The sequence below is a fragment of the Cyanistes caeruleus genome, chromosome 7 (assembly GCF_971803275.1).
Source record: "Cyanistes caeruleus chromosome 7, bCyaCae1.hap1.1, whole genome shotgun sequence".
Lineage (NCBI taxonomy): Eukaryota > Metazoa > Chordata > Aves > Passeriformes > Paridae > Cyanistes > Cyanistes caeruleus.
In genome coordinates this window covers 16,440,655-16,462,718 of record NC_141707.1, presented here as the reverse complement: position 1 = coordinate 16,462,718, position 22,064 = coordinate 16,440,655, and the positions used below count along the sequence as shown (strand labels likewise).

The 22,064-nt window shown below is 37.5% G+C and overlaps 1 protein-coding gene across 5 annotated transcripts in view; it reads left to right on the top strand.

Annotated features, from left to right (window-relative positions):
- Positions 1–22,064, top strand: part of PARD3B (par-3 family cell polarity regulator beta) — a 392,133-nt gene that overhangs the window by 114,808 nt on the left and 255,261 nt on the right. For all 5 annotated transcript variants that reach the window (XM_086897517.1, XM_086897518.1, XM_086897516.1 and 2 more), the window contains exons 3-4: positions 2,713–2,881; positions 18,268–18,374. In XM_086897517.1, coding sequence (XP_086753643.1) covers positions 2,713–2,881; positions 18,268–18,374 — 276 coding nt within the window. The remainder of the gene's footprint in view (positions 1–2,712; positions 2,882–18,267; positions 18,375–22,064) is intronic.

The window sequence follows — 22,064 nt, the reverse complement described above, 5'->3', positions numbered from 1 at the left end:
GGCAGGTGGGTGGGTAAGGTGCCTGCCCTATCTCAGTGTTGGGAGTCTGGGACCTGACTTGCCTGTTAAAATAATTGTATATTATCCTTTCTGTACAAGATTCATTGGAACTTCAGAGGACCAGAGGAAAGATGTGGTGCTTAGAAACTGCAGTATGTACATGGCTGCTGCCCTGGTCTCTGCCTGTGACCATTGGAAAAAAACTTGCAGAAAACACATAGAAGTAGAGTAATTACAGCATCAGTTTGTCCTGGTTTGCGCTTATACTACTACATGTTTTGGAGGTTTCTGAGACTGAAGTAGTGCTTGTACGTATGTATTTAACTGTTCTTCTTGGTGTTTTCCATGACTTTGTCTAATTTTTTTTTAACCAAATCCTGCTTTTCATCTCCGCAACATCCCAGAGGAGTAAGCATAGAATATTCCAAAGTAATATAGCATTTAATATGATTTCTGTGGTGTGAAACCAAGTTTTGTTTGGTTGAGGAATTTGGTTGTTCCCATCAAATTACAACTGAGTTCCATGTATTCCATTCTACACTGTGGATGCTCAAATGAACTTTGTATCCTGCTATTACCTAAAGTGCTTTCAGTGCCCCAGTCCTACACAATCACCAATTTCCTCTTCATTAGTAACAGCCTCTTTTGCGGAAATTAAATTTCCACAGTTAAAGAGAGTGAGAAAGCAAACATTTTGGTGTACAATGCTGGTGGAACTTACTAAATCAGGATGAGCTGCCAGAATAGCAGGAACATGAATAGTCATTTTAGTAACAAATGAAAGATACAATAAGATGGGGGTTTTGATTTGTTTCTTCTTGGTACTGGGGAAAATTGCTGTGATCTGCTTGTATCTGGATCTCAGTCAGCCTTTTTGGCTATATGTAATTTTGGGACATAACGAATGCAGTGTGAACACTTGGGTACTTTACTATGCAGGAATAAACTACAAAGAGAGTTGTCCTTGTTACTGGAGTAAATCTTTTCTAGAGGATTTGGATAAGTAAAAAGCAAATTATGTATTGTAAAAACTTAGTTGTATGGCCATGGAAGGGAAACAGGCTCCACATGGAAAAAGAGAGCAAATTTTCTACCTAATTATTTAAAGGATTTTATGTGTCTCTGAAATGTGCCTTGGTAAATATGAGCTGACACATTTCTAGCAACCAAATTATAAATGAGTGGAAGACCTGAAAATGTCAGCTTCTTCCTTTTAGAAGCACTTTAGGATTTTTCTTTCCTTTTCCTTCATACATTCATTTCTTCCCTTGGGCAAATGAGTTTGTTTAAATGTTTGTTTCAGTATACTGTTTTTCATAGGATATAATTGTTGACAGTTCTTGGAAGTGTCAGAGGAGATTTGATGTACTAATATTTTTATAAGAGAGAGCATATGCAGACCTTAAAATAACAGAGAGAGAGAAAAAGTAGTAAATCAATCCTTTAAACTTGTTTCTGTGTATGTCTTGATGTTGCCTAACCAGTTGTGTGTGTTGTGGTATTTTTCATGATTAGCTGGGAAAACAGTAGGATAATCTGAAGGAGTTCAGAAAAGTAAAATAAATGAGCACCTTAGGCAAAGTGTTTGCCATTTAAATGGCACAAGAGCTATGTCATGTCAGGTGGTAGGGTAGGGAAAACACTTGAACTGCTGCTCTTACCTCCTCTGCTTTTGGAGGGGACTCTGGAGTGCTAAGCATCCCAGAGCTGAGAACATCATGTCCTCTATTTTGTTTTAATCATATTTTGGTTAGTTTTCCCAGAGGTGTGACATGCTTAACCGCTTTCCTGGAGCTTTAATACAATTTACACCCAGCCACGTGTGAGTCACTTCTTGATGAGGCTGCATAACCATAAAGTCTGATCACTTTATATTAATAGAGACCAAAAGGATGATCCTTTTGAAAGGCCAGGTTAACAGAGGCAAAAAAAAAAAAAAATCTGTTTTTTTTTAAATCATTTTCTTGGCCACATTGGTGTGACCTTGGACAGCAGACTTTGGAGCCTTCCCATGTGCCTGAAGTAGTGTAAAAGCCAGTGACTGAGTGACAATTTTCAGAAACATATACCTGGTCCAGGCTTGCAGGGCAGGATGGGAGGAAGGGTTGTGGTGGGTAGAGAAGAGCTGGGTGCATGTATGCTGTGCTAGACCAAGAAACGTTCATCCTTACAGAAACACAGGTTGGACAGCTAGGGAAGCCTCATGCTCTGTCATTGTGCTGGATGGATCTTGTCCTTGGAATGTAGTTATTATGTTCTTACAAATAAAATGTGCATCTGCTCGCTCAGTGCAGCTTCTGCGGTTGTGTTACCTTTGTACAGCATGTCAGTCAGTAGCTCTACATTTTAAAAAACTTAATAACACCCTCTACCCCCCAAGAATTAAATGCTGTTCTGTGTTTTTAAACATGCTCATCTGTAAGTGTTTTGAAATAAAGTAAAATGCTCACTAATGGTAGCATGCTAACTCTGGGAAATGTGTGTCAGCACAGGGCAGTGCTGAAGCATATACTTAAGTCATATTGAAGTCAATGCATCTAAACACAAATGTCTGTGCTTTCTGGAATCAGTGTGTTTGTTGTTTGCTGTTCTGAAATAAGATCATTATTATTTTTGTACTTTAAAGGAAGTATAAGTTTTTGGGTTTTTTTTACAGAGTGAAATTTGGAAATACTTTAAATATGCAAACTGCATTATCTTTTATTTTGATAGCTGATTGCCGTTTATGACGAACAAGAAGCTCCCCGTAAGACTGATGGCACCAATGGGAATTTGAAAGACAGAAATAGCCCAGACTCCTTTGAGACAGAGGTAGCGACTCAACTGGCTGCATTTCAGCCCATTGGTGAGATTGAAGTGACTCCTTCTGCCCTAAAACTGGGTATGTATATCTTAATAATATGTAATTATTATTACATATACCCTTAATAATGGGTATTTCATTTTGCTTTTTCTGTGTATGTCTGGAATCCGATTTTATATATTTAAAGATTTTATTTTTTTTTTTCATCCCAATGTTTTCCTTGCAGCTCAGTGAGGGGCCTTGAGGGGAAGCCATATGGGGAGTGCCTGAGGTCACTTGGTCTGTTCACCCTGGAAAAGGGGAGGCTGAAGGAGACCTCACTGTGGTTAGAGCTTTCTTGAGAGGGGACATGGAGGGCCAGGCACCGATCTCTCTGTTGATCAGTGACAGGACCCAAAGGAATAACATGAAGCTGAGTCAGGGGAGGTTTAAATTGGATATTAGAAAAAGGTTCTTCACCCAGAGGGTGGTTGGGAGCTTGAACAGGTTCCCCAGCACTAAGCCTGACAGAGTTCAAGAGGCATTTGAACAACTTTCTTTGGCACGTAGTGACTCCTGGGGATGTCCTATGCTGGTCCAGGAGTTGCTGACAATCCATCATGGTATTTTGAGAGCACACAAGATGAAACCTTTGCTAAGTATTTTCAAATACCACAGTCATTGAAAAAAAGTCAACTTTTTCTTTGAGGAACCTGGGTTCAATGAGTGTGAAACTGCTGTGTGCAAGTACTTTTACCAGTTACTAGAGCTAGAGCCCTGTTTTGGGTGTGGGAGGTGCGAAGAGGGATATGCTGGTTGCAAACAGTTCAGCTCTTTGCCTTTGAAGAAGTTGCACAACTGGGCCCATTTGCCTTTCTGACTTTCAAGTGAGCAGACTGTGATTAGGAAAGGCTGCTGCTTAATTCCCTCTTGCATCAGAGGCACTGCATTAACTGCTGCAACTCTGGTGTCCCGTGCTGAGTGTGCCTGGATGGCCAGGAGTTCAGACTGGTTTCCCATTATAAGCAGCTGGAGTCTTGTATGTTGCACCCAAAGCGGTTTGAAAAACTTTCTTGGATTGAGAGTAGGCCAAGCTGTCACCTAAATACTGGATCAGAAGCTTTCAAAACCAGATTGAAGGTGGGTGCTGTGACTGCCTGTAAAGCAAATGAATAATGCTCAGGGGGAGCCTGCTCTGCATCTCGCCAGTTCCCGTGGTCCCAGCTCACCCCACGTTCCTGAGTGCTGCTGGCAGTCTCCAAATGCTGGGCAATAACATCTGAGTATAAGCAGCTGGGGGAAGAGTAGGGGTACTATCTCTGGTTGTGCTACTCTCATGGAGTAGTCTGATTATAACTTGAGAAATGGAATGTCCACTTGTCTTTTTTAATTACATTTTTAAAGGAAAAGGCTCATTAATAAAAGCAGTGAGCTGAAATAAAATTTCAACTGAAGTTCTCTGGATAAAGCTGTGTAACTTAACTTCTAATCGAAGTCTGTGCTCATTTTTGTGCCTGCTGTAGAAAATTCTAAAATTCAAGCTGCACAAGAATTTTTAGAGTAAAATCTGTGTTAATGGATTGTATCTTTTTTTTTCTATATTCTGAAATAGAAAAATCTTTTCCAATATTTAATGACATACAGGAATTTCTCATAACTAAAAATCTTGAGACAAGACTTATTATTGACATAACTTGTATGTATCTGAGTTTTTTGGTAAGTGTGAGGTACGGAATAGCTTGTAGCTCAAGGTTTGGTGGTTAAAAGTTATGCCACTCCATTTATTGCATATTTTTAAATTGCACTATTACCACATTTTAGCATGTTTCAGAAAGTAGAGATTGTTCTCCAAATACCTCTGAGCACTATTTAAAAAAAAAAAAAAAGTGTTTTGTCTCACATACTGTTGTTATGTAAGTTGAGGATTGAAGAGAGGAGTACTTCAGCTTCACACAATTTTATGTAAATCAGTTAAGTGCTCAAGCTCTTGAGCTCATCAGTAAGCTACCACATAGTTAATTTCCTAGTATTTATGAAATCCTACTGTAGAGCATAAAGAAGATGAAATATAATGTGCAGAGAGCAGTTAGGGTTCTGTTTTGTTTTCATTGCAATGCTAACATATATTTGAAGTTTAAATGGTGCTTCTTAAAATAAGTGATCATAAATGTAGTGGGTTTGTCTTACCAGCTCTGCTTCATATTGATTTATTTTACAGGGTGAAAGATTTTCTACCTGTTAGTTATGTAACTTAGTTTTTACTCTGATGTGTTTATTCTCTTCTGGATTTTACATCATGGTTTACAATTCTTTTGACTTAATTTTTGCCTTTGTCTTTTGTGTACAAGTTCCTGGTCCTTAAATTATGTGGCTGTTTCCATTAGAGGCAAATTGAAAAAATAAATGAAGAAATAGAAGGACAATTTGGTTGCATCAATATCATTGATGCATGAACCACAGTAGTCTGGCTTCCTGTCTGATTATTGAATTGACTCCCACTTGCTAGCAGAAATAAATAATATTAATTTATAAAGCCATTCTTATTTTGGGAGCAAGGATGTGATTGAATATATATGTAGGAAAAGAGTGTTGCTATCCATGGTAGAGCTGTCCTTCAGGAACTGTCATGTAGTTACCTTTCCAAGTATTTTTCCAGAACACTTTTAGGAGGGAAATGCAGGGAATTCATTGTTATATGTATTGTCAGATTGTGGAACAATTTTGCCTGTTAATTTCTGTTGAATGTTTTATATTTTACAAAATCAGATCCATGGTTTTATGTAGAAACAATGTCTGGCTAATGATCTGCTTGTGAAATACTTATAGCTTAGTGCTTAATAAGCATGTGAAACTAAACACTGCTCTTGTCAGATGTGAGAGAGTTGCCACTGGCTTAGAACAGACACATGAGATACTGCCCTAAAACATTTCTTTTATAAATTGTATATGTGACCTAGTTAGGTTAACTGTATATTACACCAAATCTTAAAAGCCCTTCCTGTTTAGAAGAGATGGCAATAATTTTATGTTTTGGTATTTTTATTGTATGGCTACTTCTTTGAGGGTATTTTTTTGTTTGTTATTCCAGAATACTGATCAGCTTGACTGACTGAAATAATAGATTTTTCCATGATGCCATTGGTTACCCTTTATTTTTCCCTTTATCATCTATAACTCTGAAAGTGAGCCAGAATAAAAACAATCTTATATTTTACTGAAAAACTTAAATAACCTTATATTTTACATTGCTTTCATATATTGGCAGAATTTTAAAGCAAAAAAGTAAGTTTAATTTACTTGATATCAAATTACTTTCTTAGTATATATCTACTTTAAACATTTGAGAAATTTATTCAACTATTTGTTTTCTTTTCCCTGGAATAAATGCTACTCTACTTTTAAAGCTAGGTCTGTTCCCAAAGAGGTGCAATTGTGGGTACTTATATTTAATTTAAGAAAATTGCAGGAAGACTTCAAGTGTTCATGGACACGGTATCTTCTCTGTCCATAACATGAGGTGAGGTGCAGAAAGATTTAGGTGCCTCCCTCCCTGCCCCACATCACTGGATTATCAGGTTCTGATGCTGACAGTGTCTTTTAATAGTGAAAAAGCAAAAATCCCAATTTGACAGAATCTGTTCTTGGGAAAGAAAACATTTCATACTAGAATACAAATGGTATAAAGCACCTGCTAAGATAGATGACAAAATTCAGAGAAGCACACATCTGTTTAATGTGTACAGGCAGCTGTTTGAAACAGGGAAGAAGTTGTTATACTGATTTTGTTATTTCTGTGGATATGAGAGCATTGAGACAGTTGCTAAGATGGCAGCACAGCTTGTCTTGTATTACTGTTTCTTGTGAGCAGAATTTGGGCAGAGTACAATAATGATGTGGCCATGACAACAGTTTTCAAAGAATGATACAGGCAACTAAATGCTGAAATAGCTGATGTACATTTGAAAAATGTCTTTCAGGTAAACTTCAACATCTCTTACCCCAAATACCATTGCAAATTCTTCACCGCCTTTTTTTTTTTTTTTTACAATATTTCTTAATTATAAGCTGTGTATAGACAAAACCCTGCAATGAGCAGTGAAATCACAGTGTGTTGAATATTTTGTAGCTGCATGACTTCAGCCCATGGTGAGTGTAAGGTAACACACATCCCAGGGAAAGAGATTATGGCCCTCATAAACCATCCTGTAATTTTCTGTGCACCTGTAAGCCTGCCAATAGTGCTCCTGTTTTCCTTTTGCACCTCATCGTTTACTGTTGTTTTCTAGTGGTTTTCCCCACATGGTAGGTCGTAGAACAGGAAGGGGGGAGTTATTTTCATTATGTCAATTTGTTTTTTCCTTTTCATTCCATATGGGCAGGAAGGAGAGAGCACTAATTTATTTATGGAGGATTCCTTTTATGGACAAGTCACTCTGAGCTGGAAATGCCTTCATGGCTGGCTCAGTGTTTTGTTTGCTTCATTTGGTAAATGATGGTCGAGTACACACAAATTTAGTTATTGCTTTTGTTTTGCTTATTTCCTTGGTGTTAAGTAGTCAGGATTTTGCCTGGAGGAAGGCAGGCAGAATTCAAAGATAATTGTTGATTTTGAATACTAAGGTATGGAAAAAGTAAGGTGTAAAGTAGGCATCTCCATTATTATTATTATTATTATTATTATTATTATTATTATTATTATTATTATTATTATTATTATTATTATTATTATTTTATTTGGGGGGGGTTGGTTTTTCTTTATTCTTTTTTCCTTTATTTTGGAACTGATTTGAAGAGTCCTGAAGCTGTTTTCTGAGTACAGCCTGGAAGCAGAGACCATTAGATTACTTTGTTGGCTATTACAATAAAATTATGCTCTTAATCAATTGATACCTTTACTAGTGTAAACTAGTAACTTCATTTAAAGTTGAGATTAGATAAAGAAATAATTCCTTGTAACAGTTAGTGATAGCAGGTTAAAAAATTCTCTTGTAAACTACAGGAGTTAATGACTCCCTTTGCAAGCTTTCACTGTTGAATAGAGCAGTGTCTTGGTTTTCCCATTGAAAGATCCTACTTCAGTATTTCAAATTTTGCATGGCTTTGTTTTATAGAAAATCTCTGAGGTTTTCTCCTTTTATATGTACATCTGATCAGTGTTCTAGGCAAGTAGAAGACTTAGGTACAAATAATGCTTGGAATGACTGATTACAGTCTATCTCCTAAAATAAATTTACAAATGATTGTTGAATGCATGCAGGCATTTGTGCTTTTGAGCAGTCAGTTCTTTGGGTTCTGGACATTTAATGTAGTTCCTCCTCAGTGAACATTTTTTTCCCTGAAAAGAGAGATTTCTGGGAATGCTTCAATCCTCAGAAGGGCTAGTTAGTACAGGATAATAAGAGTAGTAGCCTAGAAGATTTTAATTTTCCATTTTTGATGCAGTTGGTGGTGTTCTGGCCATGTCTTTTTGACATTTGGGAAAGGTTACTTTGCACTTATACAGCATTGCCTTGAAGGTGCTTCAGACAGAGAATATACTCAATTAGCTTAATGTATTCCTGTGGTTTGGGTGTTTCTCTAGTTTAAATTCTGCTTCATTGGATTGTTTAAAACACTTACTTTGATTTGCCCCTATATGTTTGGGTTGCTAAGTCAGTCAGCAGAGGTGCTTGCATTGGCAGTGTCCTAGTTTGAAGTCTAAGGGAATTGAAGGGAAGGTTTCTTCCAGGAGTTTTTTGGAAGTTTCTGCCCTGATAGGCCTGACAGGGATTAAATTGTTACCTCCAGGGTACGGATGTTGACAATTTCTGTGTAACTTCAGAGCTCGGAAAGAATTACTTTTCTTTCTCATCCTCTTTGAAGTGGAAGCATTGTAAGTAGGCTTGGGGGCATTTTAAACAACATATATTTGATTAGTCCTCTTTCAAGTTGGAGTTGAGATAGTACAGATATGCAGACTGTGGTTTTAAATACAGAGGAAAGCACATTATTATGTATTTTTAAAATTTGTGAAAACATACAATGTGAAACTATTGATCTGATAAACCAAATATTGTTAATGCCTTATATATAGAATACAAGAGTAAGTAGGAAAGACACTTTTTCTTGCATAAAAGCCATCCTTTTCTTAATCTTTAAGTATCAGTTTATTGGCTGAGCATTCTGATGTTTATCAGTATGTGGAGTGTACTGCATTCAAGTAACAATTCTCTCCTGTAAGATTCTGGAAAAACTAACACTTTGAAATTGGTACATTTCAAAAGAAATGAATTATGGAAGAACATGCTGTTTTCTGTGGTTTGAGGGAGTACTGCTGATTTCCTTAAGGAAATATGGCTGTGTTCTCTTTTACTGCACTGGAGGGCTCCTCTCATAGTAATGATAGCAAGTGTTGTTCTCTTCTGTTTGCCATAGGTGTTGTGAGGATAAGACTGTACTTGATAGATTTTTCTCCTCTGTCACATCCAGTGTAATCTGCTTTAAAAGAATTGTGATGATCAATTCAAGTCTACTTGCATTTCCAAAACAAATGGTTTCTGTTCTCAGGCAAGCTAAAGGTTTGAAGATAACTTTTCATTTCAGTCAGAGGGAAAGTCTGGCATATTTTGACCTCATGACTTAAGCTTGGTCTTATTTAGTTGTCCTTGATTCATGGAAATGAGTTTTGCTTTATCTTTGTATTGCAGAAAAGAGTAGAGTAATGGTTTCTCTAAAGATGTATATAAAATTTCCATGTGATTTTCTTTCTTTGAGCTGCCTGTTTACAAAACAAGCCAGTCTTTCCTTCCTTTCACTGTACCCAGGAATTTAGTGCTATGGGTAGGTAATAAATTTATGTGCATAGTTTGTTACCAAAGTATCTCTTCTCTTTTTAATAGCCCTTCTGTCTCTGATTTCCCCAAAGATTGTACCTCATCAATTATTCTGCCTGTCTCTATTCCCTTTGCACTTCGTTTAATATGCCTTACTTTGGAGTAAGAGGGGTATCTTCATGAAAATATGTTAACCAGAGAGAAAAATATTTTTCTATCACAAGTTAGACACTTTGCGCAGTAGTTCTCTAGGTGAGATGTTGATTTCCAGCCTTTTATTGCCTTGGGGAAGGTTTTGGGGAAGGTAATGAATGGGACTTAAAATGATGGAATAAATTCCATTATAAAAGTCAACGGTGCTTTTTGACACACATTGTTTGATGTCAGTGCTTTTACTCAGATTTTGCCTGTTTTACAGATTTTGTGATGTTGCTGGTTTTGTTGGTATACCAGCATAGCTGGTTTGAGAGGTAGTATCTTTTTAAAAGACCAACCCACTTAGCTAAGTATTTGCAGCTGAAGGTTTTGAAAAGCTGTACTATGATATCATACTTCAAAACCATAGTGCAGTCTCTGTCAGTACCCTCTAGTGTGGAGTAAAACAGTGTGTCTGTTTATAATTCTCTACAGTACTCGTGGTGTATTAGCTCTGAGGCAATATGGCAAAATGTGTATTTCAGGTAGAAAATGAGCTTACTAAGCCTGGTTGATTGATTGTTAAAACAACTGGAATTTCAGCTAAAGGTTTCAAGGTACTGGATTAATAAGAAGTTCTTATTCAGTTTCTTCACCATGTAAAAACTCAAGTAGCAAACACAACTATTGTTCAACAAGTTGCAAAGCAAAACAACCCTATGCTGATTTTCTCATGAAGCATTTGACTAAACTATAAAATTTGATGTAACACACCGAAAGGTGATGAATTATAATAAGATTAGACAAATTTATGGGACATGGCTGATCAGTATCTTGAAATACAGTTGTCTAGATGCCACCATTTAGAAATACTTCAAAGGTTATTTTTTGCAAGCTGGTAGGAGACTACACTCTTAGGCTTTCTCCCTGAGTCTTTGCTACCACTGTTAGATTCGGGATACTGGGTGAGGTAGACCCAGTATAGCTCCTCTTATGTTCTTATTCCTTGCAACCTAATACAAAGTTTCACATTTGGGAGGTTTCACTATTTTATCTTTGAAAATTGTCAGGAACAAGATTGAAATTTAAGACTAAAAGAGTGTAAGAGACTAAATTTAAGACTAGTTTACCATGACCAGAATAGAAAATAGTAACATCTGCAAGAGTAAGATATCTCTGTTTATGGAAGTATCAAAACAGAAAAGATTGTTAATTTAAATTAGATTTGTAAAACACTGGTCATATTTAATTATTACAGAAATGTGTACTACTGCTGTAATTTGTGATCATTCTTTAAAATACAATTAAAATACTCAAAAAAATTACTTTGCAACTCTGCTGCTTGCAATAAAATGCTGCCAAAGTGATATTCAAGCTGTACAGTTTAGCTGCCAAAGTTTTAAAGAAAATTAAATCATTGAACCGTGGAAAAGTGACTGCATAAGCACCTGTAACTGATGTTAGCTGAAGTGCTAAACCAGCTTTTGGCAGCATGGCCTCTTCTGCAGGTGCGCAGAATATTTTCTTTGTGTCAGTTTATTCAACTAATACAGTTCATTAAGTATTTCATTTGAAGTTGAGAAATGGGCTGGGAATTGAAATAGAAGAAATACTTATTTTCACCTTTCAATCTGTGAATACAAATAAGGTGAGAGAGTCAAAGATCTATTAGTTTTAAAATCTTATAGGATATATTATCCTAAAATGATTTATTTAAATTCAGTAACTACAGGTAATATACTGCTTAAAACCCCAATGTGTTTAATAAGATGAATACTTCTTGCTGTGTTCAGCAAGCTGGATGACTAAGACAACTTGTGTTTGAAGTATATCTGGAGTTCAGTTTCTTCTGACATCTGAATGCCATTGGAAGGATATAAAGCTTTAAAAAATTACCAACTAAAGCAAAAACCTAAACAAAACCCCAAAATCTCAACCTCCCCCAAACAAACAATCAAAACCAAAACAAAACCCCCCTGTATTTATGTATGTAGGGAAGTTCTTATGTAGCAGAGCATTTTTGCTCCCCAAAATAATAATTGAAAAACGTAAGATGTTTGAAGTTGCTGTAACTTTTAATCTTGTGTCTAAAGATGTAAATTGTAGGATGTGCATCAGTCAGTAGATGAAAAATACAGAGATTCATGATGATGCTTCACTTGTACAAGAATAAGAGAAAGCCTGGCTCATCCTGGAAAGTGCTGCTTCTTTTTTGTAATAGCCAGTGTAATAGCCAGTTTCACAAAACTCTTGACCAGTCTGCACAGCAAGGGAAGGAGTTGCACATTTTGCTTGAGTTTGAGAGGGGGAAAAAAAAATCACAGCTGCCTGTTGTAGCTGATTTGCCCTTGCTCCAGGATTCTGCTCTAGCTCCTTCCCCTCTACCCAGTCTCTTCCATGGGGTACCTGTAGCCAGGATCCTTTGGAGCAGGGTTGAGGTATTCCCTGGACTCCAGTAAGTCTGGGTGCTCCCTGTCTGTCTGATGAGGAGCTGAAAATAGGAGCATTGTGTTGATAGCGCTGAGAAGATCCTGAAATTACTCTGCATGTGTTACAACTTTAAATGAAAGAAAAGAATAGCTGGTTAAGATCAAAACTCAAGTCCTGTCCTTCTTGAAGCTCTTTTGAGAAAAATGTTTAAATGGGAAGAAAGTAGCAGCATTATTTTTACATCCCCTGTTGAGGGATATGTCCTAGTGCCTTGAGAAGTGAGTAACTTCTTATCTTATGGGTGTGGATTTTGGTCCTGAAAACAGGATTTTTATGATTGAAATAATGTGTGTAAGTGATTCTTAGATGTCCATCTTTGAAACTGCAAAAGCTGTAAATGTAAACATTTTGTAGTTGTTTCACTAGGCCCTGTTCTAGTCTTAAAAACTGAGAGAGCAGTTCTTTTCCTTCATAACTGAAACCTGACAATGCTAGCACATGCAACCAGAGAAAATAATTTTTTTGAAAGAACTGGCACTGAAAAATATCACCCCAAAACAATATCTATTTAAAGCCATTCCTGTGTCTTACTTGCAGGCCATTGCTTTTGTTTTTCCTTGTAAGAAAAACTGCACCTCATGTGGAGTGATAGAGAAGTACTTTCTGCTGGGTTGATGTGTAAAAGACAACTCTTGCTGGAGCTGCTAGAACTTTAGCTGGAACTTTTTCACCTGCTTGAATGTTTAAGTCAATTGTCTTAACTGTTACACCATCCTAGTTCATTAATCTTCTGTCCATGGGAATTTAAGAAGTGCACTGTGCGCTTTGGGAAGCAGAGCTGTAGATTTGAAATTGTATCGATAGGTGCTATTATAAGCAATTTGAGTTAGCTTTAAACATAGAGGTCACATCATCATAGCACTGCATACTTCAAAAATAAAAAAGCTGTGCAGTACCATCACAAGGCAGGACATACAAGCACATGTCAGCTACATTTCAAGTATGTGGCAGAACCATTCCATGATGCCTCAGGTGGTGGCAAGCTATATATCTGAGGGTGACCAAATTTACACACACTGATTGCTCAGTGCTCTCAAAAAGTGCTGACTGGGAAGAACTGTCTGTATGCCTGTTAATGTGAAAATTGTCTGATGAAAAGGAGAACAATAAGGGCACATATTAATCTTTTATGTATTTAAATATAAATTAAAAGCTTGCTTGTAACTTTGTTTTCAGGGTCTGACCTGTTTCATGACAAGCTAAGTTTAAAACAATTTTGACTTCTTGCTGCAAATGGAAGTTGCTTATTTTTTGTTTGTTCAGAGCTCTTCTAGCCATGAAAATTGTCCATGATGAACTGCAATTCTACATTTGTGTGTATACGCATATAGTATTTAGGTGTTTTGTTTCAGCTGACTTGGAATGTTGTGATTTGCTCAGAAGGAGCTCTGAAAAAAATATTTGGAGGTATCTGCAAATAAGATAATAATTTGTCTGTCTGTCCAAACATGGTAATTTGGAAGCAGGCAGCAGAGTAATTGTCATTGGTATGGCCTTCAGCAGCTGATACTTTGATACACACTTGATGGACAGCTCTTTTCCCATCATAGTCAGCATTTTTATATTCAGGAGCAGAATTTTAATTATGGTGAAGTATTGTAAATCTCTTTTTGCCCACAATATTCTGTCCAAGTGTATCTTTAGTTCTGCACTGCAGTAATTCTTCCCTGATACCTAGAAAAACCAACCAACCTCAGAGAATGTTAGTTGTCAGTGATGCAGTAGCACAACAATACACCTGTGCTTGTGTTTCCTGTGTTCTTTGTTTTTCAGCTTACCTAAAAGTCATCTGAGAGTGTTTGCATCCAAAGCATTGCTAAAATTGATTTTTTAGAACATGATTTGACTGCATTATGGATGGCTCAGCCTGCCAAAAATTCTCATGGGTGATAAAGTCTGGTTGTCTTCAGCATTTTTCGGCAACCTACAACTTAAATCTCAAAGAATAAAGGGATTTCAGGCTGGAGATGGACTGTGCTTTCCTGAGTAAAGAGATGTAAGAGCAAATTAATGAAATTAAGGAAGGATAGGAATAATTTTTTGTGGTATTGGTCATATTAAGTGGTACTCAACTGTCTAAATGTAGGCCTGAAATCTGATGCCAGAAGTCAGCACCTGGAAACTGTAACATTTGGGGGGACCCCAGCAGGGGCAGCTGGAGCTCCAGGGTTCCCCATACCATATTCAGGTCCTGAAATCCAGACCTTGCATTGTTTACCTGCAGTTGCACAGTATTCTTAAATGCATCACTTGTTTGTCAGGCCCCTCCTAGCCTGATTTTTGCACTGCCAGGAGGCTTCAGTGAGGCAGAGCACATTCTTGGTCATGGTAGGTGTTAATGTCTATGCACAGCTTTTTGGTGAAATTGAAATAACTAGCAAAACAAACTAGGACAATCGGGTTACATGTGGTATGGAGGTGTTTCTTCTGCCATTGTGTTGATGAAAATTTTCACTTTTTAATTGTACACAAATGGCAGAAATCTCTCTTCTGGCTCTTTTTTCTTCCCTAATGCAACCAATTTAAATCTAAGTGTGGTTTCTACCATATGCTTGTCTCAACCATATTTGCAGTTAAAAAAATATTTCCAAAACATAAGAGTTCAGGGAAAATACACTGTTAACCATGAGTCTGTGTAGCTACTAATTTTTGAGGGTGATGTTAGCAAAAAGAAAAGATTGATGTACATTGGTTGAAACTAAGTGATAGACTTTAAGCATGGAAAACAGTAAGACTTTATCAGCTTTGTCTAAGAGTATGTGTTGTGAATAAGGCTGACGTGCTTAAAAGGTGCTATGGTACTATAATAAAAGGTACTCTGCAAATTTTTAAAGTATGGGAAGTGCACTCTGAAGTGATTGAAGTTAAAGGCAGTCATTATGACAAAAATTTTGGACATGTGTTTCAGTTTCTGTTGTCTGCAAGCTTCTGATGCAGTGCTGCAAGATGAGGATAACTATTTTTTAAAACTGAGTTCCTAAGTTTAAAATACAAAGTGCTACTCTGGAACAAAATAGTAGTGCTTATTAAAAAACATGTTTCTATGATCAACTTAGTATGCAGGAAGGAGTTTCTCTCTCTCATCATTCAGGGAAAGATGGATTTTGTGTTTGAACTTACATTGGTTGTTATAAATGTTCAGCACAAATGTAAGAGCGTGAGTAGAATAGCATAGAAACACAGCATGACTAAAGGAAAGCTGTAAGGAAAAAGGCAGCATTCCATTTCCTGACAGAAGAAAACAGATGACAGAATCTCTTAAGAAAATGTGCGTAATTTTCTACAGCACTACAGTCTATAATAAACAGTATTGCTGATGGTTTTTCAGTACATTTTGTTCATGGCTGAGGAAGATGGGGATGAACAAATGCAAGGTATGTATGGATAGTGGACATGGTCCAGCTCCTGGGTCTGGTTGAATCTGGGGCAGTAGATGTGGGGAGGCTTCTCTTTGGGAATGTAAGGGAATGTGCCTGCTTTCAAGAGACCTGAGTGTGCAGTGCAGAGGAGGTGGGGAAAGGCTGGAAAAAGAAAGGAGCCCGTGGGAGAGGGCAGGCTGGAGCGCGTGGAGTGGCATGGAATGTGTTGTTATGGCAGGGAGCAGCCCCAAGCCACAGAGGAGATGAGGGGAGATGGAGCAGAGGTTGTTAGCTCCAGGAGCTGCTGAGAATTGCTGTCTCATGCAAGGGAGTAAGGGACTCTCCTGCAAAGGAGGGCAGTACAGCTTCTTCTCATCTCTTTCATCTAATCGTCCTCTTTGCTGTGGATTTTCTCCTATTAACAAGCACATTTTGGTTCAGTTTCTTTGTCTAATAAAAGGTTCATTTTGTGTTTTTGTGGTGTGCACATGTAAAACAATAAGGGCCAGAGGGACCATTTTGTATTATTTTAGCTAAAGACTACAGCTGACATGTTTCACAGAGATGTTATGACATGTGATATTTCTGTACAAGCAGTTATGTTACATGTCTGCAAATACATTTTAAAAATTAAGAAAATTGACTCTGATTCTCTCTTTAAGTAAAAAATTATCTGTAGGACCCTAAAATTTACAACATACTGGGAGAAAAGAGAAAACATTGTATATAATAGCCAAAAAGTCCAGTTGTCTGTCTTCAATTTGGGAAGCATTCCAGATGAGCACCATAAATTTCATTGCTTCATGGCAATAAGCAAAAATTTGCAGGAATAGAAAGAAAGAAAATAGCTGCAAGGCCATCTTCCCGAACCGGAGAATGGTATTTGCTATAATCCTGCTGTTCCTGCAGACTTTGGTTTCAAAGTTTAGACAGTTGTAAATTTTGTTTCAGTTTCTTTGGAAAACACTGACAAAAAGCAAGTGAAAGGAGATCTTCAGAACTGAGGATGGAGAATGTAGGAAGAAGAAGGATCTTGAAGCAATCAATACAGAGAGCAGACAGAAGTGCTGAAGTGGTGTGGTACAGGAGACCTCTTCTTTCACCAGCTCTGTAGCTGCTGGAAGGCCCTGGAACAAGCAGGGGTCTTTTCTCCCAGCAGTCACAGGGTTGGGAGCCTTCATCTTTCTCTCAGCCAGAGGCATGAGGAAGAAATGAAGGAAGTTAGTTATAGAAGACAGCTCAGGGAAAAAGAAGAAATCTAATTTCAGAGTGTTGGCTTTGGGAGGAGGATAAGCTCATTATAAATGATCTGTTTGTGTGGGGTCACTCATCTCCCTCCGTTCCCATCTTTGACCTCTTAAGTTGACTGGGGAATTTTTTGTACCCTCTTTGAGTTACAAAGTGGATTTTTTTTGAGTGGATTTCTCACCTTGGAAAAAGGAGGACAGAAATGAGGAAAGAGGCTGGAATGATGACTTTGAAGAGGGTAAGGAACAGTATGCTCATTGAGTTGTGCAAGTTTTACCAATAAAAGTAGCCGTGCAAATGGTTTTCCATAGTTCTTTGTAGTTTTTTGTGTCAAAAGGAGTTGGACACTAAATTGTGTTGAATCATAAAAAATATTTCAGCATCTGTTTTCAAACTGTTATATTCAAGAGAGACAAAAAAATTGGATACAGGCCACCAGAAACTTTAGTGATACACAGAAAAAAATATTTTAAGGTGATCTTAAAGAAGGGAGTAACTTGTATTTAGCTTTTGTACATCTTCTTGCCAGATATGCCTAGAGGGGAAACAAATTTCTCCTCAGCTTCATATGAAGAACAAGAAGATTTGGGTGGAGAGATTTGGTTCATTTTGACCTGTTGACACCTTTGGAAAATCACACCAAATTTGGTGATCAATCCCTTTCTACCCAACTTCTTTGTAAAAACATGCATAGCTCTTGGTACAAAGATGATAATCACTTGGCAATAAAAACAGTATTCACCTGCTGATGTTTAAGCATTCCCTTAATACTGGGACACAAATTTAAGTCTTCTGCTTTTCTTACTGATTTCCTGCAGAAGTGTGCATAGAAGAGATTACCTGCATATAAAAACTTGCTCACCGTGGAGAAGGGTTAAGAACATTAGGTTCTCTGGTTGCCCCTCATCAGGTGCTGGTATTTATTCCTGCTATATTGAGAAAGTTGTGCTGAAAGTGAATGTGGTAGTGTCACTCCAGCTATGTTAGCATCTAACAAGAAAACCGTTGCATGTTCAAACTTCTTTTTTAGATCTAATAATTATGGCTGCTATCAGCCCCAGCCACTGTACTTAGTGTTATAACTGACAGCTATAATCTTAATTTCTCTCACTTAATGGTGCATGTGGTCGCAGATACATGCAACTAGTCATTTGTTTTTCTGAGGAGGTGCCTTTTTCTCCTGTTTGTCAGCAGTTTTCACCTAATTTAGGTAGCTTATGGATGGAGATCTATTACATTGGTGTGTAAAAATTTTATAATTTCTTTAGCTAAGTAAATCTGAAACGATACAACCCTATCAAATCTAGTAATTTAACAGGTGAATATTACCACAGATAGACTTATATTTGGGTGCTGCACACTTTTCTTATTTAACCACATGAAGCTTTCCATTGTGCTAATGTAGTATCCCCGAACCTTTAAATTCTGTTTTATCTCGCAGGCACACCGCTTCTGGTACGGAGGAGCAGTGATCCAGCTTTGGGTGCACCTGATGACTTCCCAAGTGCTTCTCATCCCAGTGACTATGGCCTCAAGCATGTCGTGGCAGTAGGTGTCATGTGACTCACCTCTTGCTTAAGACCGAAACGTTTCTTTCCTGTTGGAGTATAATAGTTTTATAAGCTCCATATGTATTTGGATCTATAACCAAATGCACCACACTTATTTTCTGTAAAGTAGAGAATTTCCTCTGGAAAAATAGTTTAGGTGATACAATCAATTAACAGTGGTTCTATAAGAGATTTACATAAAGCTTAGTGGTGTCATAAGGCATTGGAATATGAACTGAACTTTCAGCAGTTATTTATTTGTTCAGTATCATGTTTTGCAGTTTGTCATTGTTTCTTTGCCCTTGCACCCTTTTTCACTTGTCTTGTTTTCTAAGGGCATTTCTGTCATCTTTGGTACCCTGCTGCTATCCTACATGGTCTCTGTCTCACTTCTCTGTTTGACCTGACTCTTCCCTTTCGAGGACAAATTTGTTTTCAATATAGTTATTCCTAAGTTCTATTGCAAGGCCACAATTAGTGAAAATGCAGTAACTCTTAATTATATGTTTTTGCAGACTGTCTTTAATCTTCTTAAAGTGATGCTGTCTTAGTCACACTTGGGCCACATGTTCTACTTTGCAGTTTTAAGACCTGAAGCTTTGTGTGTAGGGAAAGTGTTCCTACATTTCTTATAAACCAATGAAATTCTTCAGAATCTCTGAATGTCAGCTGGGACATGTAAGTGCCTTGAGCTGAATAAAGCTATTTTTCAGATTTTGCCCAGAAATCTCTGGTGGGTCTAGTTCTGTTCTTCTTTAGACCACATGAATGCTGGCTTAAATGGTGACTCTGCTTTCATCTGCTTGTAATATTTATGCCTTTTCCCCTTTAGATTCTCTGCATAATGTTGCAGTTCACTCCCTGTCCCCAGCTGTGCAAAACAATATATTGCTGGTTTGTTTCAAAACAAAGCAGCACTCAGAAACCCTGAGTCTTTGTTTGGTGCAGGAGGGATGTTGCAGACTAGATCACAACTACTTTAGAGCAATGTTCCACAAAAGGCTGTGCTGGCACATTAGGGAGTGGGGGGAGAGAGCTGGGGTTCAGTGACACATCCTGGAGATGGGAACCTTTCACCTGAAGGTGTATTTAAGACCAAACTTCCAATGAAGTTCATGTGAATAAAAGAAGTAAATAGTCAGTCGACTTGCATGCAGATGATGTTCTATGAATCTCACTTCACCACTGCAATTCTGAAGGCCAACACAGGGTTTTAGTTGACTGTTCATTGTTTCTCTTTGCATGGTCAAATGCATGTGCATTTAAGTAATTTGTGTGCACCTTATTTTACAATGGCTTGTGTTATTTGCTAAGTGGTGCAATTTTAAAAGTCTCAGTAGCTCTCCAAGTACATTTTGATGTTACAGGGGGCTGAACTGGTCAAAGTTACATATCATTTGTCAGACCTGTTTGAGCTGAGAGGTTTTTCTTGATGTTTGTTGCAAGTATTTACTTATTAATGAAATACTGAGTCTGATAAATGAAAGTACAAAGAAGAATTCTTGGTTAACAGTGCAGATCTTACACTCTTGGCAAAGCTGAGAAACATATAAAGTGATTATGTCAGTATGTAACACTGAACCCCAGTATTTTATAACTATGAACATGGCAAAAAAAGGTGGAAAAATAAGCAAAATCAGTTTCATTCCAGGGTGTGTTTTGAATGCTTTATAGACCATCAAGAAAAAAAAAATAGCATTTTGTTGAGTTGAGTTTTTTAACGTAATTTTAGTGGTGACAAGTGCATTTTATGCTATTACATGAGGATTGCAGTAATACTTAGAGGTTAAAACCTCACCATGCTTCACTGACTTGCATCAGTACAAAAGAGTCCTCTAGCCTAAAGGAATTATCTGTGCTAAAATACAGAGCATCCCTCTGTCAGCTGTAGGGGTGACAGTCAAAGCTGGAAAAGTAATAGGGGTGGAGAAGGATTTTTTAAAAATATATCATGTAAAGTGGAGGTGGGGGAGGCCCTGAAAGTTGAAAGTTGTGGTTTGGTGCTGTTCTGGTATTTTTGTGAAAGCAAAAATCTATTACAGCAAAATTACATTACACTAACTCTTATTTTTGCAACACTACCATTAATAAAACTCTCATCATCAATCATACTGAAATATGCTTTGGAATAATGTTCTGGGAAACACAGAAAGCTTAAATAACATAGGTTAAATTAGGTACAGATTGTTTTAAAACATGCATAAAAATCAATATCTGACAAATGAAAAAACATGGCAGAAATAACTGAACACTGCATTTTGAAAATAGCTTTAGTCTTTCAAGTGTTAAAGCGGTATTCAGAAAAAATTCATTTGTTCTGTACATTGCTGCTGAAAATTTAAAACTAATACTGAATTTCCTTTGCCACAAACGACAGGTTTTTTTAATGTTAAACTGCTTCCTTTAGTCACATGTCACATGCAAGTTAGAATCCTGAAAACTGTTTCTAGATGAAACATTCTTCAGTGCTTGTAGTGAAAATTAAGTCCCTGTACTTATGCCACAATTATCTTAGCAATTATTTTGTAATTGAAGCTGATTTTCATAATTAGCTGAGCTGTTTTGGCACTTTGGGCGTTTTGGTGCGTGGTACACATGGAACAGGCAGTGGGCTCTGTGTGGCAGTTCCCGTATGCTGCCTTACACTGATGCACCAGTGCTTCAGCAGATTCTTGAGAGGTGACTACCGTGGCATTCTCTGAAGACAGCACTGATTTACCTCCTGGAAAGTGCACTTCAGTTGTACAAGGAGTAATGCACTAAATAGTACAGCAAACATGCAGTGATACAAGGAAAGAACTTTGCTATCCCATTCAGGTGAACTGGTTGAACCTGATGAATCATTTGAGCTGTTCACATTATTTATGGCATCAAGCAGAGCATGTATTCTGTTTGTCAGCTGTCCCATTTATTCAAAGGAAGATCTGATTTTTTTAATGCTATATGATGATTACAAAAGTAGCAAAGCCTGTTCTGAATGATCAGGTAGTTTGAGGAGAATTTGAGCTATTCTTTCCTATTTTCTCTGACACATCTTAGCTGTAGTTTTAGCCCCAATTAACAAAATACTTCTAGATCAATCAAAAACCAATAGTGAAGTCCAGCATCTGTTCCCTCAGACTGGAAGTCATTTAACAGATGGTACAAAATTTGAGTTTCTTTTTTCATCCAAACCTCTCTTTCCTTATTGTGATAGCTGCCACTGCAAAATTTAGAGACAGTAATCAGGGAAAAATGGGGGTAACACACATCAAAATTTATTCTTTGTTTGTATTGAAAAAAAAGTATTTGTTAATGTTTTTGGGTTTTTTTTACTTTATTAAAGCTACTCCATAGCTCTTCTGCCTAGTTAGGATCACAGAACCCTGACCAGGCTTTCAAGAATGAAAACTTTCTTCCCTTGGTATCCAGAGAGGACTTCAGGGATACAGAATTAGTTTAATGTTATTATGCGCATCTGTGGATTGGGCAGAAGTGATTGAGAACATTTTTCCTGAGGGGAAGGAGAGGTGATGACTGATGAAAAACTCAACATGAACCAGCAGTATGCACTTGCAGCCCAGAAGGTCATCTGAACCCTGGGCTGCAAAAAAAATGTGACCGGTAGGTTGAGGGAGGAGATTCTGCCTCTCTGCTCCACTCTGGTGAGACCCCACCTGGAGTGCTGCATCCAGTTATGGGGTCCCCA